This window comes from Molossus molossus, unplaced genomic scaffold (genome assembly GCF_014108415.1).
Source record: "Molossus molossus isolate mMolMol1 unplaced genomic scaffold, mMolMol1.p scaffold_m16_p_15, whole genome shotgun sequence".
Lineage (NCBI taxonomy): Eukaryota > Metazoa > Chordata > Mammalia > Chiroptera > Molossidae > Molossus > Molossus molossus.
In genome coordinates this window covers 76,626,457-76,643,691 of record NW_023425350.1, presented here as the reverse complement: position 1 = coordinate 76,643,691, position 17,235 = coordinate 76,626,457, and the positions used below count along the sequence as shown (strand labels likewise).

The 17,235-nt window shown below is 53.7% G+C and overlaps 1 protein-coding gene across 1 annotated transcript; it reads left to right on the top strand.

The window, feature by feature from the left end:
- Positions 1-13,263: 13,263 nt before the first annotated feature.
- Positions 13,264-14,382, top strand: GPR45 (G protein-coupled receptor 45). The gene has a single exon (XM_036263528.1). The coding sequence runs from the start codon at positions 13,264-13,266 to the stop codon at positions 14,380-14,382; it is 1,119 nt and encodes a 372-aa protein (XP_036119421.1).
- The last annotated feature ends 2,853 nt before the right edge of the window (positions 14,383-17,235 follow it).

The following is a 17,235-nucleotide window of genomic DNA, read 5'->3' as shown; positions in this document are numbered from 1 at the left end:
CTGAAACGACTTTTCATCTTTAATAAGAAGGTAGCCTTTTCAACACCTTGTCCATGGCCCAGGGGCCGCCAGACTGCTCGGCCCTCCATTAGCGGTGCCAGGTGCTTGGGTAGTACTGAGAACTCTTTGAAAAAATAAATTAAAGCCACTGTTAAAAAATTCAATCAGTTGTCTGCAGACAGACTTGAGGGGTCTTTCTTGGGTGATGGAAATATTCGGAAAGTGAATTATGGCTTCAGTTGCCCAACATTGTAAATTGACTAAAAATCATTGAATTGTCAACGTAACAATGGACAGATTTCATGATATGCAAATTATGCCCCAATAAAGCTGTTGAAACATTAAAATATCAAAAGTACTTGTAACTCAATACATAGCTATACTTGGCTTCTTTATATTATAAATGAAAACGCATACTTTGACCAGAGTTAGGTGTTTGCTGTGTTCTGTTTGTTTTCAGACTAGGGTCATAAAATGTTAGAAAAATCGCAAAAAGTACAAACAAGTTTAAAGTCGGTGTTTGGAAAGCCAGGCAAAGGCAGGGAGGCCAGCGCCGTGGTTTGGCGAAGGGACAGGTTCGCCCTGCAGCCCGGCGGCCCGCAGAGGAGCTGGAGGTGCCGCACTGAGTAAACACGGCTGTCCTGGGCCCCAGAGCAGGTGCTCGGGCGTCGCCCGTTCTACCCGGAAGAAGTCGGCACTGGCAGGGCTCATCTTTCAGCATCTTGAAAAAGTGCGGAGGACTCGGATTTCATGAATATCAAGCTCTATCCATTTCAACACGCCCCATGCGCCTCGTGCCTCCGGCAGATCGTCATGCGTGGTGCAGGGACTGAAGCCCCTGCCTTAGAGCAGCACCGGGAAGCTCGTTCAGAAAGGGGACTGTTGGCTTCTCACAGTTACAGGCACACACAGCTCTCAAGGGTTCGCTGGGGGAGCAGATGCCCCTAAGTGAGCCAGGAGCTGCGGCCTCCCCTAAGAAATGGTGGTGACACAGACACGTGGGGACAGATTGGTGAAGGGTGGGTGGGCCGTTCTGGACTGGTAAGAAGTACATAGTCCTGGCCGGTTTGGCTCAGTGGTTGGAGCGTCAGCCCGCTGACCAAAGAGTCGCGGGTTCGATTCTGGTCAAGGGTACATATCTCAGTGGTGGTTTGGTCCGGCCCTGGTCAGAGTCGTGCGGGAGGCAGCCAGTTAGTGTGTCTCTCTCACATCGATGTTCTTCTCTCTCTCTCTCTCTCTCTCTCCCTTCCACTCTATCTGAAGATAAGTGGAAGATATCCTTGGGTGAGGATTAAAAAATAAGTAAATTTTTAAAAAAGAAGAAGAAATACATGAAATGCCAGTTGTTCTTTCTCATAACAGAGCACGTGTGGGCAGCTAGGGACCTGACAGCCTTCAAATCTGTGGAGAGGACGCTGTCCACGCAGTGACACCACCAGGCTTGCTCGGGTCGAGGAACTGAGACAAGAGTCTAAGAGAAGGCAGGCGGAGGCCCCTTCTCCCCTGGTATCCTCTGATGAAGGCACATCACTCAGGGACTGATTGTTCCCTCACCTGGGCGCTCTCACGTATCAACCAACAAACTGAACTGCCAAGCAAAACGGAGACAGACTCATAGACAGAGAGCAGGCCGCTGGCCTGGTGGGCGGAGGGCACCACGAGGGTGGAAGGACTGAGCGAAAGGAGGAGCGAGAAGTCGTGGTGGACACCAGCAGTGGTGTGGTGGTGAGGGCAGCACCCTGGAGGTGGAAGGGCGTAGAGGGGACAAATGGTGTTGGAAAAAGAAAAGAAAAAGAACCCTGGCCGGTTTAGCTCAGCGGTTAGAGCGTCGACCTGTGGTCCAGAGGGACCCGGGTTCGGTTCCCGCTAAGGGCACATATCTCAGTTGCAGTTTGTCCCCGGCCCAGGTTGGGTCGTGCGGGTGGCAGCCACTCGATGTGTCCCTTTCACATTGATGGATGTTTCTCTCTCTCTCTCTCTTCCTCTCTCTCCCTCCCGCTCTGTCTGAACAAAAAATGAAAAAATGTCCTCAGGTGAGGATAAAAAAAAAAAAAGAAAAAGAAAAGAAGAAGGAAGGAAGGAAGGAAGGCAGGCAGGCAAGCAGGCAGGCTTGCAAAACAAGAAAAAGAAACATACAAATACAAACACGAACAGAATAAATGAAGTTATTTTATGTGGGTTTTTCTTACATATTTGATATAAGCCTATACATAGCCTAAAAATGCTTTATTAATTAATAAAACTAATTTTAAATAGTACATCATTGGGAAAAAGAAATAAGAGCACCGTTTTGGAACATTTTGTTTAAAGTTTTATCCAGATACCACTATGACGGCTGTTTCCTTGGTCAGAGCACAGGTTACATGCAGTGAGATCCCGTGTGCGCAGAGCCCTGGGATCTGGGCATTTGGACGAGGGTCTCATCCGGGCACATGGCCCTGGAGCAGGGCAGGGCTGCTGGTGTGCCCAAGGCAGCACCCTCTCAGCCCTGAGCCCTGCCACCTGGTGTGTCCCTAAACGTTTCCTAAGTGGGTCCTGGGCACACGGAGGGAGCAGACACTGGGTCGTGGCCAAGTCCTCATGCCGCCCGCGTCTCCCCTGGAACTGGCCGTGGCCTTGATTCGCAGCCAGCAGCTTTCAGACCTGAGGGGACAGCAGTCTCATCTACCTCTGCCCCAGAGCATCTCGCGAGCACAGCCATCAGGGCACGGAGTGTGGCGGGTCGGAGGGCGGCCGGTGTCCTGGGGTCTGTCCAAGACTGTCCGTAGCCCTGCTGTGCTCCGGGAGGTCCCCCATCCGACAGGGAGCCCCTGCAGCCCTTCTCTTGCTGCTTCTGCTCCTGCTGGAAGACATCACCACTCTTGCTCCAAAATACTAACTCCCTGCAAACACAAACGCCCGACGAGGATTCCCACGATACCATTCTGGAAGTGGCAGGGCCGGGGTGGGCCCAGCTGTCCTGGGTTCTCATGCAGGCCACTCTGCTGCTCCCTCGGTAGAGAGATGCTCATGAGCTCCTCAGCTGGGAACTGAGTCGCTGGAGGGTCCATGGGACCAGCGGTGGCAGCGCCGCCCCCACTGAGACCACCTAACCGCTGGGCAGTTTGCCAGCACACAGATGCTGGGCCCGCCCCAGGCCCGTTCGGGGTTCCGGGGAGGCCCTGTGTCGCTGAGTGTGACCTCTGCAGAGGGCTTCGCCAGCACGTTGCGCGCACAGCACACTGCGGGCATACTGCGGGCAGTCGGCAGAGCCTTGCTTCCCCAAACGGCTCCCCAGTTCCGTTCTTTCTGGAAAAGCTCCCCCCATCGGTCTTGCTGGAGTTGAGAAATAAGAAATCTGGTCTCTGTCAGCTCACTTTGCTTAGAAGTCGAGACAGATGGCGTAACACCTGCTCCGAGCACAGCACTCGCTGTCTAACTTCTGGCTGTCCTCGCGTGTGTCCTCACAGCCAGCAAAGTTACTGAAGTTGAAGCACCATCTGTTTGAGAGTTTGGATCAAAAGGACAGATGACAGCAGGTAATGACGGCGTCGACCTGTTTCCACAGCAAACTTTCCCATCTGCCGAATGACTTCGTTCCTCTGTCCGGCATTTGTGAACCGAGATGTTCCGCGCGAGGATGTACAGATCAGTGCCAAAGACCCCGCTGTGGCCTGGTCGATACTCACCACCACGGAGAACGAGTCCCCAGCTTCCCGCCACAGGCTGGGACGGGGCCTGCAGACACAGCCAGTCCTGTTGGCGGGGTGTGTGTGTGCGCGCTCGTGTCTGAGTGTGTGTACACGTATGTATGTATTCCCCACTTTCGGAAGTTCATCTTATGTACCACCTCACTTTTACACAGGACCTACATAAGTGCCTGTTTTCACTAACCGAAAGAAATCCGAAGAGGATTTTCACTTAAAAAAAATTTTTTTTTTCTTTATTAATTTCAGAGAGAGAGGAAGGCAGAGGGAGAGAGAGATAGAAACATGGATGAGAGAGAACATCAACTGGCCGCCTCCTGCGTGCCCCCCACTGGGGATGGGCCCACAACCTGGGCATGTGCCCCGACCGGGACTTGAACTGGGACCTCCTGGTGCAGGGCCCACGCTCACCCACTGAGCCACCCCGGCCAGGCAAGAAGGATTTTTCTTTTAAGAAAAAGAGGGGAAAGTGGGACAGGGGTGACCACTTGCGTCACTCCAGGGCAGGCGCACGCAGCACGCCCGGCTCCTCAGCGTCCAGCCCAGAGCCCGGACCACGTCTGGGCGCCTCTGGGTGTTGTCTCCACTGGTTTTGTGAGTCTGTTGGCAAGATGGGTCCTGAGGTGACAGAAAAGCTGGGGACAGTTGGTAAGGATGTTACCCTTAGTGTAAAACTGGGGTTCCACATACATTTGCCATATTGAGATAGCAGGAAAAACGGTTCCTTCCCTCGCCTTCACAGATCTTCAACCACCAAAGCTGTCTTTCAAAAGTCCATTTTCCACTGGCCAGCGTGGCTCAGTGGATTGAGCATCTCCCTCCCTCCCACTCTATCCAAAAAAATCAGTGGAAAAATATCCTGGGATGAGGATAAAAAAATAAAATATTAAAATAAGACAATTCGTTGCACAGAAGTCCAAACAATTTTAATCTGATTCAACCTCAAGACACACACATTAAAAAAAAAAAATTCCTTGCTCTCTTCAGCCCTCTGCTTCAGCAGGAAATCAGTCTGTGTAACCACCAAGGTAGGGAGCCCAGTCTTGGGGCTCAGAGAGCGTGAGGGTGGAGGACTCACTACCAGCTGGGACCGAGGGCTGTGTCCATTACCATGGCCCCTCCTCTCTGTCCCAGGGGAGCTGACTCCGTGAGGGCCTCATGCACCCCTGTCATGGTTCCTGACCTTTAGTCCAAGAGACAAAAATCCAGGAACTTGAAAAATGAAGGAGGTGAATGAATGTATTAATTATTTATGAAAGCCCTTCTTTGTATCAGGCCTTGTGTATGTTATTTTGCAACTGTGGGGGTAGATGTTTGATTCTCTCCTTTGCACTCATCAGCAAACTGAGGCACAGAGCGCTGTATCAGCTAATACAAGCACCTGTGGTCGGCCTGAGAGATATTTGTCACGTACAGTCAACACAGCAGATTTCTGCTTTGACAGCTCAGCCTCTGTGGTTTGGGTAGCTGAACCCAACAGCGAGAGGTGGATGGAGCTGTTCTGGGTGGGCTTGGCCGTGTCGGGGTCTAGACTGGAAGGTGGGGACGGGCTGGCTCTGCACTGAGGCCGCCGGGCCAAGGCGCTGGCTCCGCGGAGTGGTTGGGCAGCTGCTGCGAGGCCCTGAGCTCGCGCAGGGCCCAGGGCCCTTCAGTGTGAGAAGTCGATGACCCTGACCACACGGAGCCTAGAGAAAGAACAGCTTCTTGCGAGCACAGAGGAAGAAGTAGAAACTAGACGTGGAAAGCAGGACGGGGCTTCCAGAGAAGAAAGGCAGGCGCTAGGTACCCGTAGGTATCTCGGGAGACCTCTACAGGTTGGTCTCACCTGGGCCACGTGTTTTGTTCCCGGTGGAAGGTGGGGGGTGGAGAAACAACCCAGGTTTCCTTGAATGGCCGCAGTCCCCAGCTGCTCCAGTGTGTGCTTCGGCTCCACGTGGGGCCTTGCCGGCCTCCCAAGCCCACGAGTGCCCATGTGATCGCCCCCATGGCCAGTGGAGGTTTTCCAGGCGACGGACGTACTGGGGCCAGAAGCTACTGCAGCCCCTTCCTCTTGGTTTGATGGCCACTCTATTCCTCTTGCATTCTCAACTACAACATTCTTTTAAAAATTATCATACATTTAGCCTGGCCGGTTTGGCTCAGCAGTTAGAGTGTCAGCCTGCAGTCCACATGGTTGTAGGTTCAATTCCCAGTGAAGGACACATGCTTGGGTTGCAGGTTCAATCCCCGGCCCCTGCTGGGGTCATTTGGGAGGCAACCAATCCATGTCTCTCTCTCATATCTATGTTTCTCTCTCTCTCCCTCCCTCCCTGCCTCCCTCCCTGCCTTCCACTCTATCAAATAATCAGTGGAAAAATATCCATGAGTGAGAAATAACAACAATGAAAAAATTACTATACATTTATTTCTCAGAGGAAGAAAAATTGGACCTGTAAAAAGAATAGTCAGTCAAATTTTGGACTCGTGAGATTCTTTATTTTTAAGTTTTACTGTACTTTTCAGTATTAAACAAAGCTCATAATGAATGATAGATTATCGATTCAAAAGCTCCTTCCATTTTAAGGACTTGTTGCCAAGCTAAATGAATTCTCCGTCCTTACAGTGAAAACATTCATGGACATCAGCCGAGCAGCAGTGGGAGTTCCTAGCTCCGGTCCCCTCTCAGAAACATGAGTTTGAACGACTGTCGATGTACAAAAATGCTGCCACACGAGCTAAGGGTTCCGGACGAGAGGTCGCAGCACCCGTGTGAAGCACAGAGAGAGACAAGACACACTGAGCAGGGAGGGAAGGGTCACAGGAGCTCCCCCCCCTTACTCCAGGCCCGAGCCCCGCCTGAGAGAGATGCCCCCGTGACAGAAGTGAGCGTCAGGACCCTCTGCAGGCCCCAGAACTGGCCCGCCCAGCATCGGGCTGGCTCCATGGCCCTAGGTGGCCCTGAGGTGCCAGGATTCCACGGGCTCCCCTGAACCCAGGCTCCCGGCTCCCCCTAGTGCCAGCTGGCTCCTCATTTAGCCTCTGAGAACCTAAGCTCTCAGCGAAGGTCAGACTACCATGGACCCAGAACCACAGCCCACCCAGCACCAAGCTGGCTCCATGGACCCAGAACCACAGCCCACCCCAGCACCAAGCTGGCTCCATGGACCCGGAACCACAGCCCACCCAGCACCAAGCTGGCTCCATGGACCCGGTACCACAGCCCCGCCCCGCACCAAGCTGGCTCCATGGACCCGGAACCACAGCCCACCCCAGCACCAAGCTGGCTCCATGGACCCGGAACCACAGCCCACCCAGCACCAAGCTGGCTCCATGGACCCGGAACCACAGCCCACCCCAGCACCAAGCTGGCTCCATGGACCTGGAACCACAGCCCACCCAGCACCAAGCTGGCTCCATGGACCCGGAACCACAGTCCACCCAGCACCAAGCTGGCTCCATGGACCCGGAACCACAGCCCACCCCAGCACCAAGCTGGCTCCATGGACCCGGAACCACAGCCCACCCAGCACCAAGCTGGCTCCATGGACCCGGAACCACAGTCCACCCAGCACCAAGCTGGCTCCATGGACCCGGAACCACAGTCCACCCAGCACCAAGCTGGCTCCATGGACCCGGAACCACAGCCCACCCAGCACCAAGCTGGCTCCATGGACCCGGAACCACAGCCCACCCAGCACCAAGCTGGCTCCATGGACCCGGAACCACAGCCCACCCCAGCACCAAGCTGGCTCCATGGACCCGGAACCACAGCCCACCCCAGCACCAAGCTGGCTCCATGGACCCGGAACCACAGCCCACCCCAGCACCAAGCTGGCTCCATGGACCCGGAACCACAGCCCACCCCAGCACCAAGCTGGCTCCCATGGAGCAGGGTCTGCCCCGGCACCAGACTGTCTCCCAGAGACCCAACCTCCAGACAAACTGCCAAGACCCCGGGTTCTAGGCCACCCCGTATGTCCCAGCCTCTAGGTCATCTCCCAGGAGCCCGGGCTCCCAGCGCATCCCAATGCTGGACTGACCCCAAGGACTCGGACACAGGGCCCACCCACTGGTCCCTGGTGCCTGGGTAGCCCCCGGGGATCCAGGATCCAGACCCTCCCGCCCAGACCCAGGGCCCAGGCCCGTGACTGCAGACCCAAACACCAAGCCCTCTCCCGTGAACCCAGGTTCCAGGCTGGTCCCCACTGTGTCCGAGCCCCAGGGCCTGCCCATCCAAGGACTCAGCAGCAAGTCCGCCTGTGAGCCTCCCAGCATCCCTGGACGGGCGGACTGGGGAAAGGCTTCGGCTGCTGGACCAGCCTGTAGGTATTTACCGCTCCTGCCCCAGAAGCAGAGGATGGTTCCGTCAATGTATTGAAATGCTAATGGTGGTAGTGAAGGTGTATAATGTGGGTGGTGGGACCCCAGAGGGAAGCCCTGCTCCTCCAGGCACTGGGAAGCTCTCAGCTCCAGGGCTGGCTCCTCATCTGTCCCCGTCCCCCGCTGCGAGGCCTGACCTGCACTGGGCCCCCCACGGGCACACCGCTCCGTGGGGGAGCGCCCCGGGAAGCTGACTCAGAGCTAGCCCACCCTAACTCAGCGTGACCACGGCTCAGGAGGCCCTCGCCAGTAGCAGAACCAGCAGTCTTGAAGAAGAAGGCAAAGATAAGCCGAGGCCCAACTCCAGAGGAACCAGAGAAAATTTAGAAGAAAAAGAAGAGAACTTAAAATTACCTCTCTAATAACTTCAGAGAGTTTTGAGAGTACAGTATGTCCATAAAGTAATAAAGCACAGAAAATAAGAATGCTTTCAGATTTTAAAAATATGACTGCCAAATGAGAAACTAAACAGGACTACACATAAAGTAAAGCAATCCTCCAGAGTGTAGTAGCATAAAAAGGACTAAAAACAGACAAAAAGAAAAAATACACAAGGGAAAAGAAACAAAACATTAAGGCCCAATCAACGAGCATCTATAAGCACCCACCCAAACTGATCGGAAGGGAGAAGATCAGTTACTTTATCTTAGAGTCAAGATGTACATGGCTTTGGATTTAAAAGACCCTCTGAGAATCCAGCCTGATAAAGGAGAAAAGACCCAAACCTAGATATACCCTTGTAAAAACATTTTCAGAATGAAATGATCAAACCTTCAAGAGACAAAAAGTCGTCACCTATGAAGGAAAAGGAAAAAAGAGAAAGAAGAGAGGGGAGGGGAGGGGAGGGGAGGGGAGGGGAGGGGAGGGGAGGGGAGGGGAGGGAGAGCCCTGGCGATTTGGCTCAGCAGTTAGAGCGTCAGCCTGCAGACCAGAGAGTCCCGAGTTCGGTTCTCACTAACAGCATGTACCTCAGTTGCACTTTGTTCCTGCCCTGGTTGGGGTCGTGTGGGTGGCGGCCACTCGATGTGTCTCTCTCTCTCATCGATGTTTCTCTCTCTCTCCCACTCTATCGGAAGATAAATACAAAAATGTCCTCGGGTGAGGATAAAAACAAACAAAAAGAACCAGTCCCTTCGGACTGAGCCCCAGGGACGCGAGTACCCGCAGGGGCAGCACCTCCCGTCTCTGCGGGAACCGGTGTCGGGAACAGGTGTCGGCACACGTTCTCCAGCCTGCCAGGCCATCCGCCAGCAGGAAGGCAGAAGAAAGATGTTCAGACCTGCAAGGACTCAGAAAGCCCTTTCTTAGCAAGTAACATAAGGATAGTGTCCAGAAAAGTAAAGGAAACCAAGAAAGGAGATGACAAAGGGTCGGGACGGGGCAGACCCGGGGAGCAGTGCGTCCTCCCAAAGGGCAGCGGCGCCGCCCACCCAGGGAGCAGCGCCCAGGGGAGCGGAGCGCAGGCTCCGGGAGGGGGAGCCTGGGGAAGAAAGCCCCCCCGGGAAGGAAGCATGCTTGAAAACAGGAACACGTGACGCTAGGGGAAAATGGCAAAGGCAACACGAAACTTCAAGGAAGACAACAAAAAGCTGCACCAGAAAGTCATGCACAGCCTGTGGAGCAAACTGTCATCTGCACGTGATTAGCATGGAGCTCGATGAGCTGCGAGAGGACAGGCTCCATCTGACCCTGACGCAGGCGTGTGCCCCTCACACATATGACCCTCTAGGATCATGTTAGACCAGGCGGGAAGATGGAATGCCAGCACAGACAATCTAACCCGGCCCTGAACGAAACTACATAGATATAAAAATCTAAACACTTTTAATTGGAGTTAATTTCTTTTTTTTTTTTATCCTCACCCGAGGACATTCTTCCATTTTTTGTTCAGATAGAGTGGGAAGGAGAGAAAGAGAGAGAGAGAAACATCGATGTGAAAGGGACACATCGAGTGGCTGCCACCCACACGATCCAACCAGGGCCAGGGACAAACCACAACTGAGGTACATGCCCTTACGGGAACCGAACCCAGGTCTCTCTGGACCGCAGGCTGACATTCTAACCGCTGAGCCAAACCAGCCAGGGCTGGAGTTAACTTCTTAAAGTCAACTGGTAAAAAGGCACAGAAAGCATGGTTGTGGATTCAAGAAAGAATGGGAATCAAACCCAGAACCCGGGAATCAGACCAGGACCATGAGACCGACGCTCAGTCCACCGAGCCACACCAGCCGGGCTAATGAACTTAGGTAAAAGTACAGGCACAGCCCTGGTCAATTTGGCTCAGCAAATGAGAGCATTGGCCTGTGGACCAAAGGGCCGTGGGTTCAGTTCTGGTCAAGGGCATGTACCTGGGCTGCAGGTTTGATCCCCAGCCCGGTCAGTGTCATGCAGGAGGCAACCAATTGATGTGTCTGTCTCACATTGATATCTCTCCCTCTTTCTCTCCCTCCCTCCCTCCTTTCCACTCCATCTACAAAGTTAATGGAAAAATATCCTCAGTGAGGATGAACCAAAATAAATAAATAAATGAAATAAAAAATTAAAATAAAAAAGTACAGACATAGTTGATGACAGAAGAGACATGAAAAGAGAGAGGACGTGGGGAAAGGGAAGAGGGGCCAACTCCATATCTTATAGAACAGAGATAAAAAGATACGCTCCATATTTGATAGAAGACCATACAGACATATAAGTATATTTTTATAGTTACAATGGTCATTCAATTGAATTATTTTTAAAATAACGAATCATAACCGTTGGGAAGAGAGTGGGGTCATGTGGAGTGAGCTCAGCCTCCTCTTCACTCGGGTGAGTAAATCAGGAGATTAGCCCTGAGTGATCATCTAGTTCAAGGGGAAAGTAACCAGCAGCAAACCCAAAGCACAACGTGGTAAAGAGCCTGTCTCTGAGGGGTGACGGCAATGGTGGGTATAAGACACTAGATAAAACCAAAAACTAAAATTTTAATTAAAAACAAAGAAAGGAATAAATATTATGAATATACATATGGAAATGCAACTTTAATTGGAAACCTGTCAGGAATTGAAATACATTTCCTGTGTTTCCGTTTCCATGTGCGCACACACACACACACACACCCCTCTTCGCTTCCTCCTAATATCCACTTACTCTTAGGTTCTGCTTCCTCACGGCTCAGTTTGCAAGGCCCCCGGTATCAGTCAGGGTGCGGAGAGGAAAGAGAACAGGCCTGATTAATAAGAGCTTCTCGTGAAAGGTGAGGCCGGTGAGGGGAGCAGTGAGGGCTGGGGAAGCCCCATGGCGCCTGGGCCCGGCTGAGGCAGGGAGCCCGGGAACTGGAGAGAGGGCTGCACTTGCAGGGACAGCTGCCCCAGGAACTGAGACCTCTGAGAAGAGGGAACCACTGCCAGCCACCACCAGACGGAGGGAGCCGGGCAAGGGGCCCGGTCTCCGAGGCAGGGGCAGGTGGGGGGCGTGGCCAGGGGATTTGGAGGGGCAAAGGAAGAGCATCGGCACAGCCTCACGGCCTTGACTGAACTTGGAGTTTTTCTGCAAAGCCCTTTGTCACATCCGTCGGGGTAGCTGCTTCAGTTACTCGTGTTTCCTAGTTCGCCTTTCTCCTGAGTGAACGGAGCCCTTCAGCTGTGCCGGCACTGAGGCCGTGGATTACTGCCTTGGGTCGGCTCCCGGTCCCGTGCTGTTCTGGAGGGTGGGGGTGAAGGGTAGGAAAAGTGCTGCAAACAGCCCAGCTCTGGTAAAGCCACTTCACCTCTTGGCGGGTCTAAAACAGATGCAGACAAAACAAAAAAAAGCCCTGGCTGGTTTGACTCAGCGGTTGGAGTGTTGGCCTGAGGACCACACTAGGGGCACATACCAAAAAATAAAATAAAATAAATAAATAAATAAATAAATAAATAAATAAATAAATAAAAATAAAACAAATGCAGGGTGGGCATGTGTATCACATAAATTAAGCGATTGTCATTATAACATTGGAATTGATTTGCTTCAGGGCTCAAATGTTAAGGTTTATTGAGGACTGTCCATGGTAAGATTACGGGTATCCTTTCATCTGATACTTGCAGCTCCTCCGTAGGGGGCCTGGGTATTATTCACACATCACACATGAGGAGGTCACACCTGCCAGCGGAGGCTGGGCAGCCTGCCGGAGGGTGCCCGGTGATGGGTAGTGGTGGGGGCTGGATTCCACCCAACCCAGGCAACCTGACTCTGGATCTAAGCTACTGAACGTTGAACACCATTCTTCCCACATCTTTGAGACACAAAATTAAAATTAGCATCATCTTTTAAAAGAGTTTATCTTTGGGGAGAGCTTCCTTCTTTCCGGCAGCATTTCAAAATTAATACTGTGGCTGCCTAGTTACCCAAGATGTTGAAGTAAACTGGATAAAGGGTACACAGGCTCCAGCGCGACCGTGTCCTACCACTGCACGCGAGTCTACACTTATCTCACAATAAAGCTAAATAAATACTGTAGCAGCAGTATCAACCGCCATGGGCTCGTCCACTCAGCGAATAGCTCCTGCGTGCCAGGCGCGGTTCCAGGTGCCGGGAGACTGCAGAGAACACAAAGCCCCTGACCTGGAAAGGAAGTTGGCTTGTCCAAAACTTTATTCCGTCAGATTGCTTACAATTTAAGTTATCAAATGCATGCTTATTATGTAAATGTTATACAAAGTATGGAAGGGGGGGGATCTGTAATACTTTCAACAATACAGATAAATTAAAACACACAAATGAAAAACACACAGTATTCACTTCCCAATCCCCTGCAAAGGTCTGATTAGGTTTCTCTGGGTTACTGGACAAGACGCATAGTGTTTGTGAATAGCAAACCTTGTCCCAGATGGTAGCTAAATGAGTCACTTTTGCTCTCCGCTGCAGTTCAGGACACCTGCAAAATGTTAATGCTGCCTATTCCGCACGTGCTTGGAAAGTCTAAGCTCCCTCTTTCCCCTGCTCTCCTTTGCCCCAGGCTGCAGACGGCGTCCAGCTAGGAAGACGCGGACAGATCCGTTGTCTGGGAGATGATGTGGCTGTGACTGATGAATCACAAACCCTGGCGAATGCTCCTGAGAAAGACGGCTCTGTCCACCGCTCCCGCCCTAGAGAGCCAAGGCATCCGGGAAGATGCAGCACGGCGGGGCACGGCGGCCCCCAAAGCGCTGAGGGGAGCCCTTCCAGGCGTTTCTGTCTGGACTCCACGCTTTTCTCCATGATGTCCTGTAACCGCACGTCCAGCGAGACTTTGGAATACCTGCTGCTGAATGGGAGCAGCGCGCGGGACTCGGGGGCCGCGCCCGCAGCCGCGCCCCTCCGCGTGTGCTTGGCGGTGATCATGCTGCTGATGATCGCGGTGGGATTTCTCGGCAACTCCGTCGTCTGCATCATCGTGTATCAGAGGCCGGCCATGCGCTCCGCCATCAACCTGCTGCTGGCCACGCTGGCCTTCTCCGACATCATGCTGTCCCTGTGCTGCATGCCCTTCACCGCCGTCACCCTCATCACCGTCCACTGGCACTTTGGGGACTACTTTTGCCGGCTCTCAGCCACGCTGTACTGGTTCTTTGTCCTGGAGGGTGTGGCCATCCTGCTCATCATCAGCGTGGACCGCTTTCTCATCATCGTCCAGCGCCAGGACAAGCTGAACCCCCGGAGGGCCAAGGTGATCATCGCCGCGTCCTGGGCGCTGTCCTTCTGCGTCTCGGCCCCCTCGCTGGCGGGCTGGACCATCGTGGAGGTGCCGGCGCGGGCCCCGCAGTGCGTGCTGGGCTACACCGAGTTCCCGGCCGGCCGCGCCTACGTGGTGACGCTGGTGGTGGCCGTGTTCTTCGTGCCCTTCGGCGTCATGCTGTGCTCCTACCTGTGCATCTTGCACACGGTGCGGAAGAACACCGTCCGCGTCCACAACCAGTCTGACAGCCTGGACCTCAGACAGCTCACCAGGGCCGGCCTGAGGCGGCTGCAGCGGCAGCAGCAGGTCAGCTTGGACTTAAGTTTCAAAACCAAGGCCTTCACCACCATCCTCATCCTCTTCGTGGGCTTCTCGCTGTGCTGGCTGCCACACTCGGTCTACAGCCTCCTGTCCGTGTTCAGCAGGAGGTTCTACTGCAGCCCCTCCTTCTATACCACCAGCTCCTGCATCCTGTGGCTCAGCTACACCAAGTCTGTCTTCAACCCCATCGTCTACTGCTGGAGGATCAAAAAGTTCCGCGAGGCCTGCATAGAGCTGCTGCCCCAGACCTTCCAAATCCTCCCCAGAGTGCCCGAGCGCATCCGCCGCAGAATCCAGCCAAGCGCCGTCTACACGTGCAACGAAAACCAGTCCGCTGTCTAGGGGAGGCGGGCGGAGACAGGAGACACACAGGGACTGGGGCCAGGACCTGTCTGTCCTGCTCTGCTTCCTGGCGCTTGAGTGTAGTCAGCATTTGGGGGCAGCCAACTAAGCACAAAGGTACTCATTTGTGACCAGATGAGCTGCAGCTCCCAAGCCTGCAAGATGAATGATCTGTTTCTTGCTGCAGAGAACAGGGTGTGGGTCTGACGGAGGCAGGAAAGTGGTTAAGGCGCTGGGAAGCGGGAGGGGCGTGCAGAGGGTGGCAGAAAGTCAGGAAGAGGAGGGGAGCAGGGAGTGAGGGGGCTGAGTGTGGGGCAGGAGGAAGGCCCTGTCTGAGGAGCTCCCTCCACAGTGGCTTCAGAGAACCCCCTGGCACCATGTTCTGAGATGAGCTCCCCGGGAGGCGTCATCTCTCTGTCCGCATTCACTTCACTAGAGGCCGGCATTCTTCCGGCTCTGACCTCTGTGGTGTGTGGGAGATGTGCAGGGTTCTTTACATTGATCAGGTGTGCAGTCTGACCAGGCCGAATCATCCTTCCTCTAACCCACAATCAGCTGGGGAGCAGAGCGAGCCCCCATGCTTCTCAGTTCCTGATATGACACGTGGGAGGCCTCAGTGGCTGGAAGCCCAGGGACAGTCCAGGGGCAACTCGGCTGAGATGAGAAGCCCACCGAGTGCTGGGTATGTGCCCCCCTCTCTCCTTCCTGCGCGGTCCACCCTGTCCCTACACCTGGATGCCCCTCGTCCTCCCTGTCTGTCGTGACAGTCCCTCTGCCCTTCTCTTCCCCTCACTGTTCCCCACGCCTCCCTTCGTGTTCATTCCATCTCTCCCCAGTGCACAGAAAACAGTCCTCCCGTCATTCATCCTCTCAGCAAGTATTTGAAGCAACTTGCTTTCCACCTCAGGAGTGGTCCGTGGGCTGTTTCCATGTTTCCTCTGGACACAGGCTGTAGGCCCCGTAAGCTGCCGCATGGAACTGCCGGCAGGGGGCACCCTAGACACCGCACAAGCCGGCCCTTCCCCACTGATCTCTGGGCTCCTCCTACCTCATTCTGATGCTGTCCTTTGGGCCCCCTGCCCAGGGTCTTGGCCCTCCGAGCCCAGGCAGGACTGGGATCCTGGGAGTGAAGCTGCGTGGAGGGAACTTTCTGCTGGCGCTGTCGCCTCGGCCTCCGTGAAAGGGTCACCCATTACCTCCAGGGGCTTCTGACCTGGGGTCGATTTTCCTGAGCCCCAAGCACACTAAGTCCATGAAGCTCTTTCTACAGTTTCAGAGCTGAAGGGAGTGGGAAATTTGAGGAGAACGTCAGAAAATCTGGTTCTAAGTCTAACTCTTACAGGAACTAGTTGTGACCTTGTTCATTCCACCTGATTTCTCTGGGCCTCAGTTTCCCCCTTTACCAAGTGAGGAAGCAGGTCTAGATGATCTCTAGTGTCCCTTTCATCTGCCAAACACTCTGATTCTAAAACGCACATGTTGTCCAGTAGTAGTCACCAGGTCCTCTGAACTCATTACCTGTCCACACAATGAGCCTTTATTAAGTGCCTACTAGCTGCAAGGCACTGTGGGAGAAACAGCGAGGAACAGGGCGCGGGCTGTGCCCAGAAGTTGTCTAATTTATCTCAAGATAGTTGTAACTCTGATTTGGCCTAAAAACACAGACGCTCCCTTTTGTTTCTCTTCTTGTTTCTTCTCCAAGGTTGTTGAAGAGGCCAAGCTCCCCGTTCTCACACTCGCCCCCCTGTACTGTACAGAGGCAGGGAAAACCGGGGGTTACAGAGAACACACTTCACGTGATCTAAGCCCAGAGGAGGATGTGTGAGAAAATAACTGATACCTTTTCTCCCCCACTTCACCCTCCTTTTACGCCCAGATGCAGAGAGAAAGATGGCCAGTCGGTGTGTGATTGATGGAGATGGGCCTGTCAATTCCGAGTGCCAAGTGCCCCAGCAAGGTCAGGGTTTGCCTTCAGCTCCCACGAGGCAGAGTCCTGCAGCCTTAGTGGTGTCCCAGAGCCCAGCCAGGCCTCTGAGGGGACCAGGCCAGTGTGCACCTCCCGTCTGGTGGGCATTTAAGGAAATAGTCCTCCAGGGCCTTGAGTAAAAGAGAAATCACAAAACTGAACGAAGGTACCAAAATTTACATCAATCGGTATTAGACCATGTATGTTGAAAAGTAATATATGTTTCAAAGTAATAATTTTGTATATATTTTAAATAAAGTATTATTGCTCTTTCTGTGTATAAGACTGTGCCTGTGCCAAAGTTAGCACCGAGACTGTGAGTGGTGGGCCCAACGCCAGGAAGTCCGACGTCTCCTAGGACAGCAGTCAGTTACCAGTGGGAATGACTAAGGAGGGTGCTCTCGATGGCACGGGGTGCGGGTCTGGGCAGTGGGCCGTGCCGGGCGCCCTCGCTGTTTTAGACCAGGGCCTGCTAAGGCATCGCGGTGTGTCTTCACCTCTGGCTCTCGGGGGGTCGCCTTCGAACCCTCTCTGGTTTTGCTGAACCACCAACAAACTGCTTCCCGAAGATGCTGCGAGGACGACGAGTTGTCTCCTCCTGGGAGGCACGGCCACTGTGCCTTTGTTTTTTGTTTTTATCTCTGTTTAGCTCGGGAGTCACCCAAACCCAGGCACCTGAATTGTTTCGTGGGGCCCTGGGAGGCCAGCCCCTGGGTTCCTAGGAGAGCCGAGCCTCAGAAAACGAGATGTCTGTCCTAATTCTGACGCCCCCCGAAAACCCGCTACCTTTTCACCTCAAATCTCAGCTGCTGCTGTTGGGGTGAAATGGAAGTAAAGGTCTCTAGGACGTTCTGACAACCCAGCCGCTCTCTGAGCCCGGGGCGTGC